This window comes from Oncorhynchus mykiss, chromosome 26, assembly GCF_013265735.2.
Source record: "Oncorhynchus mykiss isolate Arlee chromosome 26, USDA_OmykA_1.1, whole genome shotgun sequence".
Lineage (NCBI taxonomy): Eukaryota > Metazoa > Chordata > Actinopteri > Salmoniformes > Salmonidae > Oncorhynchus > Oncorhynchus mykiss.
In genome coordinates this window covers 24,566,581-24,578,636 of record NC_048590.1, presented here as the reverse complement: position 1 = coordinate 24,578,636, position 12,056 = coordinate 24,566,581, and the positions used below count along the sequence as shown (strand labels likewise).

At 44.3% G+C, this 12,056-nt stretch overlaps 1 protein-coding gene across 4 annotated transcripts in view; it reads left to right on the top strand.

Annotated features, from left to right (window-relative positions):
• The window catches only part of LOC110506455 (SH2 domain-containing adapter protein F), a 112,710-nt gene that overhangs the window by 21,046 nt on the left and 79,608 nt on the right, over window positions 1-12,056 (top strand). For all 4 annotated transcript variants that reach the window (XM_036964017.1, XM_021586070.2, XM_021586075.2 and 1 more), the window contains exon 2: window positions 2,180-2,321. In XM_036964017.1, coding sequence (XP_036819912.1) covers window positions 2,180-2,321 — 142 coding nt within the window. The remainder of the gene's footprint in view (window positions 1-2,179; window positions 2,322-12,056) is intronic.

Below are 12,056 nucleotides of genomic sequence, written 5' to 3'. Positions count from 1 at the left end.
ACTGGTGCCTGCCCTACAGAGGCAGCTTAATGCACTGAGGTTCTCTCTCTTGCTCTCTCCCACATGGAATGTGTTCAGTCAGACTGGATGACTTAGTATCTGGTTTGGGCTGTGCTACTGTATTCATATGGACACAGACCGAAGGTGGTATATAGTGTGAAGTGGATAAACATACTCCATGTGAGGGGAAACATGCCATTTGTAACTGTTGAATACTTTAGTGTCAGGGACAGGAACATCTGGCTGAGTTGAATTAAAGTTGTGCGGGAGATGTATTATATTTGTGGCAGAAAAACAAGCCAAAAGAGTGTTTGCATTGGATGCATTTCCTCTTTTAATATCACTTAAGAAAAACAGAGGAGGAACCCATAATTACGCTGTGGCAAACTAGTCCTACTTATGTTATGTCCCGAAAACGGATGGAAAAGCAGCAGGCAGGCCATCGGTGTATACCACACTGTAGCTAGTATGAAGCACATTTACGTTTTTTTTATTTTAAAACATGTCTAGTGACTAATCTACAGATTTGTGTAGGTGATCTGTTGGAGCATATGCCGCCTTCCTCCTATAAATCATCCTCTCCTCTTACCCTACGCAGCATTGCATCATCCAAGGTGATATTTTCACTCTTTAATGCGTTGCACTTTGAAAGGTTTCAGTTTTGTATATCGTATCTTATCTTGTTCAGTGAAATCAAAACTGGATCAGAAGGAGAAGGACGGTGCTTTCCCAGGTGGTGTGAAAACCTGGAGTTGGGGAAATGCTTTAGATATGGATCGTACTGTACTGGATTCCTCGGTTCCCCCTTAAAGTCCCCGCCTGGGAGGCTTGGCAGGTGTCTTCCCCTGTGGGCTGTATTCCTGAGAAGGGTGTGGAGGAAGGGCTGTGGTTGTGTTTAAGGACAGTTGGTTGGTTGGCCCGGTACAGCCATGGCATGCAGTAGTCTAGTTCACCCTGGGATTGCCCAGCTCTGTCCACTAGATGACTGAAGAGCTTATTTAGAATGAAAACCAACCCCTTCCTGCTAATGTATGACTCATGGGGTGTAGTGCCAATCGACTCCTTTCCTGTGTGCGCGTGTGTGTGCTTGACTGCGTGTGTGTGTGTGTGCTTGACTGCATGTGTGCAAATTGTCTGTGCAAATGTGTCCTGTGTGTGCTTGTCAATGTACAGTATGCTTGTCTGCACATTTTGTGTATGTGTGTGTTGACTTAGTCAGGGTAGGTCTCAGTTGAGTTGTTTCTCAGTTTTTGGACCCAGCCCCAACCCCCCCGCCCCCCACTCCTCCAGTCCGTCCGTCTGTCTGCCCGCTGAGTGAACAGATTGGCACCACTATTGATTCTGAAGAGTCCCAACTGAAGATAACCCATGTTTTTTTTCCATCTACTGGTACTGGTATTAGCCAGTCCAACACCCCTCTGGTCCAAACCCCCTTTGGTCAGCCTCTCTCTTTGGAGTCCCTGTCCAACATGGCAGATGGGAGAGAATATTTACTTTGTTATCTGGAAGAGAATTCTGTATGTGAAGGAAACAGTTTTCTTGGGCCTCAGGAAATTGCCCTGGCCAGAGATGCTGAAACTGTGTGTGGACAGTCATTTTGATACCCTAAGAGTTGGCTGTATTTCTGGGGCTCAGGACAGGATGTCCACTTAATTGCCAGCTTCTGCAAGAAATTCTTAGTAAAGAGAGCAAGACTGCAATTAGCCATGGCTCGCTGCCAAATCCCTGTACATCTGCAGAATTGTTTCTCTTTAAGACAGTTTACCAGTTGTGGGCTGTCCTCTTTTTCTCTTCGCTTTTTGAAAAGCCGGCACTGTCAGAGTGCCACGGTATAATTAGACGTAGAAGAGAGCACTAAGTCTAAAGAGGAGATGGTGGAACTGAGACATACGGAGGAAGAGACTGTTATTTATGTCTCTCTCGCTCTTAATCTTCTGTCTGGGTGTTGTGACGTGTGGAGATCACATGTTCCTGCAGAGCCCAGACGGGTACTATCACTAATACGGTCACCTCCACTCCTCTCCTAAGGTTCCAGTTACATTGCAGAGGCAGGAGATGAGGAGAAAATGTAACTCCCTGGGCTCTGGAATGTGTTGTGGTTTTAAACAGAGCAGTTAAATGTATTCTAATCTTTTCTCACCTACTCTCATCCCCTTCCTCCCTCCCTCTCTCCCTCCAGCTCATTATCCTGGATGACTATGCAGACCCGTTTGATGCGGAGCAGGACGGGGGGACCCAGGCCACCACCGAGAAGGTGACCCAGGCCAGCACAGAGAACGATGGCTACATGGAGCCCTATGAGGCCCAGAAGATGATGGCAGGTAGATCAGTACTCTGTTCTCCCCTGGGCTCTTCAAACCTCAGCACACTACATTTTACATTTTAGTCATTTAGCAGACGCTCTTGTCCAGAGTGAGCAGTGAGTGCATACAATTTTGTTAGTTATCAGTTGCCACCTTCATTCGTCTTTCCAGACGTTTGGGAGATGGGACTCGTGTATCCCCCTGGTCAGCCGTTGAGGACTTGTGGCTTTGTAATTGGAGCGACTGCCTGGCCGCCAGAGAGCTCAGTCCTACCCTAAATGTTCCCGTGACCCTGGGTGGGTGCCCTGACCGGGTGCTGTCAGCCAGAGCCAGCTGAGCCCGAGGGCAGAGGCGTCACACTCTGAGGTAACATGCAAGGCAGAGCAGAGCAAAGTTTTAAAAAATCTAAGCAGTGCAAAGCAATGCTACCCGCTACCTCTTACTAACTCACGCTAACTCACCTCTCTGTTTGGGTTTAGTGTGGCGTTTAATATGACTGCTAGCAGACCGAATTTGTTAGTCAACTGTCTGGTACCTTGGATTAGCCTTCCATTCAACCTCAGCCTCTCTGTGGAATTACATGTTACATGTCTAGTAATGCATCTTAGCCTTCATTATGTCTGCATATGGAAGCTGCTTCTTTGTTGACAATTAATTAGCATGTCACTTGACCATATGTCACTTGACCTTATTGGCTTGCCACTAATTAACTTGGTCAGATGGCCACGTACATGCTACATGACAGATGCGGTAGACCACAAAATGATTTTGTGGAGAGCTGGGTATCAGAAATACAATTGAATGCAGTTGTTTTGCTCTTAAATAGACAGAATACATTCTACTAGCAGATAGGTAATGTGAAAACAACCTCCACAGCAAATACATCTTCAGGAAAGACAGGCCTTTAGATGTATTTTTTCTTTGAGCTAGTCATGTTCGGTGACAACCGTACTGCTCTGAAAGAAGACATGGATTTGAGACAACAATAGCTCTGCTAACGCTAGGATTCAGCAAAAACCCTACTCACCACAACTTTGTCAAAATGAACATGATTATGCAGTGTGCGAGGACAGAACAACATCAACAAAGAATGAAGAATACAAGCACAGAATTCCAAGATATTTAAAGGAGAATCTTGCGGTTAGCATATTCCCTCACTGAACATTCTGGAGCTTTGGACCAGTCACCAAGTGGTCTGTTCCATTCGGGATGTCAAGGCTCAGAAGACGAGGCGTTTTTATAAGAGATTAGAAGGTCCTGACCTCTCCCATGTTGGGTTCCATCTTCCTCCCCGTCCCCTCACCCGCCCTCTCTCCCCAGTGTAATGGCAGAACCACTTTACTGTGGTCATCCCTCCCCTCTTCTGCTCCATGCCTTGATGACAAGCTAGGACTTAATGACCCTCCTGACAACCTCTCGCCTTCATCAGTTTCACTGGTTTGACCTTCAACCCTGACCTTTTCTCACTGCTGAATAGTAAGGTTTAAAACCTCTCTAGGCTAGATGGGACGCTACCGTTCCACCTGACCAACATCCAGTGAAAGTGCAGGGCGCTAAATTCAAACTACAGAATTGTAAATATTTAACATTCTTGAAAATACACATGCATCTCAAAATAAAGCTGAACTTCTTGTTAATCCAGCCATGGTGTCGGATATCAAAAAGGCTTTACAGCGAAAGCAAACCATGTGATTATCTGAGGACAGCACCCCATTGAGCGACACAAAACTCAGAAATAACGATATAATTAATGCCTTACCTTTGAAGAGCTTCTTCTTTTGGCACTCCAATATGTCCCATAAACATCACAAATTGTCCTTTTGTTCAATTAATTCCGTCATTATATCTCCAAAATGTCCATTTATTTGGCGTGTTTGATCCAGATTAACACCGGTTCCAACTAGCGCAACATGACTACAAAATATCTAATAAATTACCTGTAATCTTTGTCCAAACATTTCAAACAACTTTCCTAATACAACTTTAGGTATTTTTTTAACGTAAATAATCGATACAATTTAAGACGGGATAAACTGCGTTCAATAGCGGATAAAAACAAAGTGGAGCGAGCTTTCAGGTCGCGCGCCCCAACCACAACAGTACACTAGATTCGACCCTCCTTCTGAACAGCCCTACTTCTTCATTACACAAAGGGAAAACATCAACCAATTTCTAAAGACTGTTGACATCCAGTGGAAGCGATAGGAACTGCAAGCAAGTGCCTTAGAAATCTAGATCCACATAGAAAGCTCATTGAAAGCTCTGTCACTTCAACAAACCACAAATTCCTGGATGGTTTGTCCTCGGGGTTTCGCCTGCAAAATAAGTTATATTATACTCACAGACATCATTCAAACAGTTTTAGAAACTTTAGAGTGTTTTCTATCCAAATCTACTAATAATATGCATATCCTAGCTTCTGGGCCTGAGTAGCAGGCAGTTTACTTTGGGCACGCTTTTCATCTGGATGGGAAAATACCGCCCCCTAGCCTAGAGAGGATAATGTGGCCAGAGACTTCTGGTTTATGGTCTTTCCTACCCGTGTGGATGAAGCTTAGAGGGCCGTAATGAAACAGGGTCATAACCCTGCCAGGCTTCTGCTATAAAGCCCTTTTTTCTGCATTTGAATTGGAAACCTTTTATTTCCAATCAACAAGGTTGATAGGAATGTGGATTGCGAGCAATCAGAGTAATCAAGCAATCACATTGTAAGACATTAATAACACAGCACGAATAAACTTTACATCAGTAAATATCTGTATGAATGTCCTCGGTGTGTAACTCATGTCTGTGTACGTCGTCAGATCTGCATCAGATTGGAGATCCTTTTGACACACAACTTACTAGTCCATTTACATTTTCTCATTCATCAGAAGAAGATATCTGCCACGATTAATAAAGCTCCCTGTCTGTAAGGATCATACAGTTTTACTGACGGCCATGTCTATTTCTGCTGTGTTCAGAGACTGTTCAGAGGCGTATACCTTGTAGTTTATTCTGTTGATTGCCAGTTCTAGTTTTGCTGTTGTTTTGACTGAGCTGTCAGGGAGCATTTGAAATGATGCTGTTTTCTGGATTTATTCAGCCCACTTCTGCCATCCTGTTGATAACCACAGTAAACTAGCAGAGCACTGAAGGACGGATTCACTGTGATTGTTTCATCAAGCAAGTGTCAAATAGTAGACTTTGATTTACGCATACACACAGGATTACACTAGATGGTTGAAATGGCTGTATTGGCCCCATTCTTTGTATTCTGTCTATGGACAGTGTAATTACTATGTTCCCCCTGATTGACCAATGTCCTGCCAAAGCTCTGGCACTGTTGAGCATATTTGTCAGGCTAGCGTCCTACAATTCTGTGGCAGGAGAGGGAGACGAGCCACTGCCCACACCTCTGCAGTATGGCAGTGGAGGGATTTACTGTAGTGAGGCCTGGTCAGAAATTATTGTCTCTTGTCTGTCTCTCTCTCTGTCTCTCTGTCTGTCTGTCTGTCTTGTCTGTCTGTCTTGTCTGTGTCCAGGCTGAAATAGATTTTCCCTGGCAGTGTTACTGTCCACTGGTACTGGACCTCACTGATGTGCATCGACTGGCTGTAATACTCAAATCAACAACTCTCCTAGCCCTCCTATTTATGGTTTTCCGACAGAGCACGTCTTTAATTCACACCGACCACATTTATATAGACTGTTGAAGAGCATTGGGCTTACCGCTACATAAAAACGACTGTAATGTTTAAACCTTTAGAGGCGTGTGAATCGTAGTTTCATATAAAATGTGTATCTAATTAATTAGAGGCACTGGATCATTGATAAATCAGACTGGTTTCTATTAATATTGGTTTATTGCTCCCCCCCACCCCCATACTTACTCTGCTTGTCGACTCCAGCCAAAAATGCAGTCTCAGGTTTCTCCATAGATTGAATTTGTCTGTACCACTCAAACCCGGAGTCTCTTCACGCACCAGACTCACAGCCATACAGACTCACAGGAACAAACTTTTGAAGAAAAGTTTGTCTGAGATACATCTCAGAGTTATACAGTTTATGAATTCAACTTGAAAATGACAGTTTTGACACACAATTACTACAGATAGAGACAGAGAACATAGACAATACCCTAACTGAAATCAACGGAGCATGTTTAAGCGCAATTAATTAGCATTATTCATTTGTGTAACTAAGCACTAGCACTGATGTCTTTATTAATGACATCCTGTTCGAGAGTAGTTGACTTGAGTTTAACTTTAGTTGGGTTTGAAGTTTTAGTTAGGTCTCGGCCGATTTCTCACAGGACCAGAAATGCACTTCGCTGCATGGTGCATCATGCTAGCTTTTTTCTACAGAAGAAGGGCGTGGCCATTTCTCAGCACAGTCCTCGTCCCGTCCTAGATGACTATTAGGCTGTCGACTTGCCCAGTACCCAGTAGAAAGCGGTGTGCCATTCACCCAATTCCAGATCCTCTCTTCATCTCTGTCCGTCAGACCAATCCTGACTTCCCAGAATCTGTTTACAAATACCTGTTCCTCTCTGCTGTTTATGATCCCCAGGTCAGTTCCTCTCCTCAGACAGTCCCGCCTGCTCTCCTCCCAGTTTCTCTTCTCAGTAGAGATGTAGTACCAACTGGATTTAAAAACGCCTCCATCGAAGGCTTGTTCAACACCAGTACAGGGAGCTCTGTCTGAAGACCGTCTCTCTCAACCTCTTTTACTTTGGTCATGTTGATGTAACTAGTCTCTGTAGAGGAGACGCAGGGTGATATTGAGAGTATCTTGTAGGATGCACATCAACCCAAGACACAAAGCAGCCAGTCTGTACAGTCGTCTTCTTCCTGGGGTGGTAGACACCACTTGGTTGTTTTCTGCAGTTCTGGTCTTCATGTGTACATCCATTCTCAACCATTCAGAGCCTGCTTTTGTATGCCTCATTGAGTTCACCATCAGATTCATCATTTGCTGCACTGACAAACGCTGCCAACTCCAACTATGCCTGTTAGTCTTATTCACTTTGGGATACTAGTGTGTGTTTGTTATGGTGTGTTTGCCCAACTCTAGACCGTTCTGAATGTTCTTTTTCGATTCCTTCTTATAACCACGAGGACAGGAAACTGTCACACCATTGCGGCCATGAGCGTGTAGTGGTTTGAATGTTTCCATGCTAGCTTGTGCCCTGTTTTCTGTGCTCAGTGTGTCTCCACAAACATACTCCGATAACTCTAAGCCCTTTACATTGTATTGCTAACTTAACTCTGATTTCATTTCAACGTTGTGTTCTATATTTTAAATGGCTATACTTCTGCTGCAGGATAAGTAGTTTTAACCTCTATTGTCTTCAACAGACGGCGGGACAAAATGTTTTGTTCATTTAATGGCCTCGTGAGTTGTTGATTGTTTAGCATTTAGGAATCAGATTGATAATTGTGTAGCACTAAACACTGAGCAAAGACATTTGTTGTTTGCCTCAAGTGATTGTTTGTTATAATCACTTTTAGGAGTGAGTGTACATTATTACAGTCCTTGTTTTCGTAGATTGTCTTTAGTTTGTGATTTCATGGGTTTTGGGTAAAATGGTGATGACTAATTCGGAAGTGGGCAAATAAGAAATAGCTGTTTGCTGGATTTGTAATGCCATAATTCTTTTGTTTGACTTGTGCGACACACACACAGTGTGAAATGTATGATGTGTGGCCTAGGATAAAGAGTAGGCTATTACACAAGCATTTTCCTAACGGTTACGCTGACAGAGGTGTGTGTGTGTGTAAGGTGTAATCCAGCCCTCTCCCTGGAGTCTCCCCATCTGATTTATGAACCTGCTGGAGGTGCTTGTCATGACTTACTAACCTGTAAAGTCTGATCCATAATCCTCTGTTTTTACTGGCTTGGCTTACAGCAGGGCCTGCGGAAGTCTGCAGAGATACTGTGTGTGTGTGTGTGTGTGTGTGGTGTGTGTGTGTGTGTGTGCTCGTGTGTGGGCAAGCCGTGCAGCAGACCCCACAGTCCCACGCATGTGTACACACACACATATACACACACACACACACACGTTCTAAGCTATCAGCTGGGCCATTCTTCACGTGCACCACCACCAGCTAATTACAGATGGGGCTGCCGGAAGACGGAATAATCATATTTTGCGGATTCCCTTTTCCTCTCCTTTCCTCTCTCCTTTCCTCTCTGTTACATTGTTGTATTTGTTGAGACTTGCAGTCAGCGCCATGCAGACAGAGAGGGCTGTGTGTATACTGCAGGGCTGTACTCTTCAGGCCATTTCTCAACGACTCCAGTAATAGACGTGACACTCCCTGAGTGTGTGGGCACACACACACACACACACACACACACACACACACACACACACACACACACACACACACACACACACACACACACTCTCTCACACACACAGGGGCCCATCCTTCCCAGCCCAATCCGCCAGCCATATGAGATGTTTCCCACAGTGTGTGGGAGGCGTTGTGCAAACAACCGGCATGACTGGGCTGTGATGAGCAAACACAGGCAGCCGTGTCCAGTACCCACCACCACCCTGAACCCTGGGCTGCTACAGGGCCAAGCCACATCACCTCAGGTGAGGGGAAAACAAGCTCCTGGGCCTAAGGACCATGACAGAACTGAGTCTCTGTGGTTTATTTACGACACACTGTGACAACTAAAGCAGCCTCACTGTACAGTGTGTCTTTCCGGATCATTTCATCCTCACTTCCCAGTCATACCCACCTAGTTATCTAGTGGACACGAGTACAGCACGAGTACAGCAGAAACCTTGGCTTTTTCCACCATACTAGCTGACTCATGGGAGAGGAACCGCAGTACCTGCTTTCACCTACAGTTCATAAAGCTCCAACTGGAACATGCTCAAATCGCTCACTCAGTGCTGCTGGGAAAAGTTTCCTAATGCTGGCACTAGAGCATCCCATGCCAACCAGATGTGTTGTGGTTCCTACTTTGGGATATTAATCCAATTACTCACCACGCACACACACACACACACACACACTATGGCGTGGCTCACTACTACCCACTCAGCTCTATGGAGGAGGAGGGCACTGTTTTATAGCCAGAGATATTGCTGGCATGGCAATATGTCAGACTGGGATAACTGCACATTGCTGGGTGTTTACCCACAGGTCATCTCTACCTGTGGCTTTATTTATTGGGCCACTTACAGGGGAGAGAAAGGAAGAGCGCTATGCAGAGTGGTTTCCAATAGCTTTTTCATATGGGGGGAAACTGACTCAGGGTTATGAGAGCCAGGCTAATACATGTGTCGGCACATTTCTTTGCCGGTAAGCTGGTTCTGCTCCGAGCTGAAACTTGAGGTATATCCTGGACATGTACAGACAGTGCTAAACTCTTAAAAGGGGGATTTTCTCAGCTTTGCACTGTGATGTGTTCTGATTGCATGGAAATGGGGATTTGAGTGTATCCTTGTTTTCTGATTTCATGGTGTTATTTTGTCATGATCCTCTCCTCCAGAGTTTGACATTGCGGTCTTTTTATGGGTGTCATGCAAAATGTTGAGAGCTTGTCAGGATAATTGTCCTGCCGGTACAGAGGCCCTGGTAGTTAAAGTACACAGCTGTCACAAATACAAGGCTTTCTTTCTTCCTGGTTTCAGACTAGACCTGTAGTGTAGAAAGGGTTAATGCTGCTGTGCCTGTGTAGTCCACCGTTCTGTGGCCTTGGTGCTGAGGGCTAATTTAGTAAGGCCAGGGAACAGGATGCGTGGGAGGCGGGAGGTGAGGGACAGAGCTGCGTCCAGGCAGAAGGACTGACGACTTATTGATGAGGAGAGAGGTCTCGCGCCGGCAAGCCGTTAACGCCCCCCAGCCAAGCCGTTAACCCCCCCCAGCCCCACCCACTCACTTACTGTCGCTGACTCAATGTGCTGTTCTATGATTTTATACACGGCCGTCCACTCATTTAATATCCACCACGGCATTTACGTTGAATCCTGATACCATAGTTGGAGAGATGAAATTATAGTGTTCGTCTCTTGGTAATGAAAGGTGTAGGTTTCCGTCAGGTCCTGTGGATTAGATACATAAGCAATTTGAGCCAATGATCAATCCTTCAACAGCGACATTTTGGATTTCCACAAGCTCCATCTACACCTGCATGTGTTCAAAAGGAAAGTCCTGTAACGTTTCCTAGAGTGGATCTGTTGGTTTGGACTAGGGCTGTGACTGTCATTACATTTTGTCAGCCGGTGATTGTCAAGAAAATAACGGCAGGTCTCATGGTAATTGATCGTTAATTAACATCAACACGTTTAGCATCTCCTGGCTTCCACGCATAGCGTCCAAGCTACTGATGCAGACCTTTGGAACATCTGCATTTTAAAAAGTCTAATAAATCCATGTAATATAGCCTACACCATCACAATAAATCCATGATTTATTTTAGGCAGGTCTAAAGAAGCATGATATGAGGAAAATGTAGTCTATTTCAGAAGAACAGAATAGCATCCTCTGAGTTAGGCCCTGATCTGGTTATGCCATATGGCTGTGGGCTACACTCGTTCATTCAGCAGACAAGATTCGCTTAGAATTACGTGGCATTGTTTTATAGTATGAAGAATACAATCGGACATAGCTGAATCAAACTAGAAAGGATTATTTATTTTTTTCTTCATTCATAATTTGACCAACACTTGATAATGCCTTGAATTTCCCAGCGGCATCCCCCTTGTGTGGCTGTAATGCCTACTAAAAGAATCCATGCCTTCAGTGGCCATTGTGCCCTTGGGCTGTATATAATAATTATTATTCCCTTATTCCGGCTGCTAATGGCCTTGCTCCGAAGCACCTCTTACTCACATGGCTCTCTCAGATCTCCATTCTTATTCACCAATGCCTGTCACGTGATCGGGTCCTTCTCACCAGCGTCTCAGGCTCTGAAGTAGGCTACAAGTGAAGACGGACACATCGGGGACCAACTGCGCGCGTCCTTGTTATCGATATTCATATGGATGATGTTAGAAGAACTAGGCCTAACGAACAGCAAAGTACTAGCCTATGTCAATCTACTATCCCCCATAATATAAAAATGTATCTATTCTATTGGTCAACTTGTCCTTCTGTGAGATGAATTATTCCAAACATAGTCTGGGACAGTTGTGGGAAGTGATAGAGCCCAAATGAATACAACCACTGGCATCAAAAACCCTTTTAAAAGCAATGAGGCTGATGCAACAGATCAGAATGTTTAGCTTAAATGTTGATAAACTATTAGGCTATTTGTTCACATTATATGGGCAGCAATGTGCACACGGCAGTAAGTGCTGATAAGTGCAAATGTTCTGAAATGTAATCAATTATCGGGAAAGCACCATTCTCAAATGCGATTATGCACGTAATGCTTTATTATTAAGGTGCATTTTTATGGTGAAAAGTATCTTCCCCAAACCTGAAACTCACGCGCAGTCTATGTATGCCAGTTAGGATCTACACTGGTTGTAAAGCGGCTTTAATGTGCTTAATTTGAAGAAGTTATTTGGCTACTTTAGTTGTTAAACAAATCTTATAAAAACATTTTAAAAAACAAATAGGCCTATGGGCTAGGCTACATGAGGTGTGCAACTATGATTTGAAAAAGTAAAAAATAAATACATGTCATCAATAAACTTAAATAGCGGACTTGAGGAGGCTTTTCCCGTGGTTAATCTTCATGTCAGACAGGTACGCTATACTCCTGTTGTAAATAGAAGCAATGTGCTTAATATGAGTAAATTTG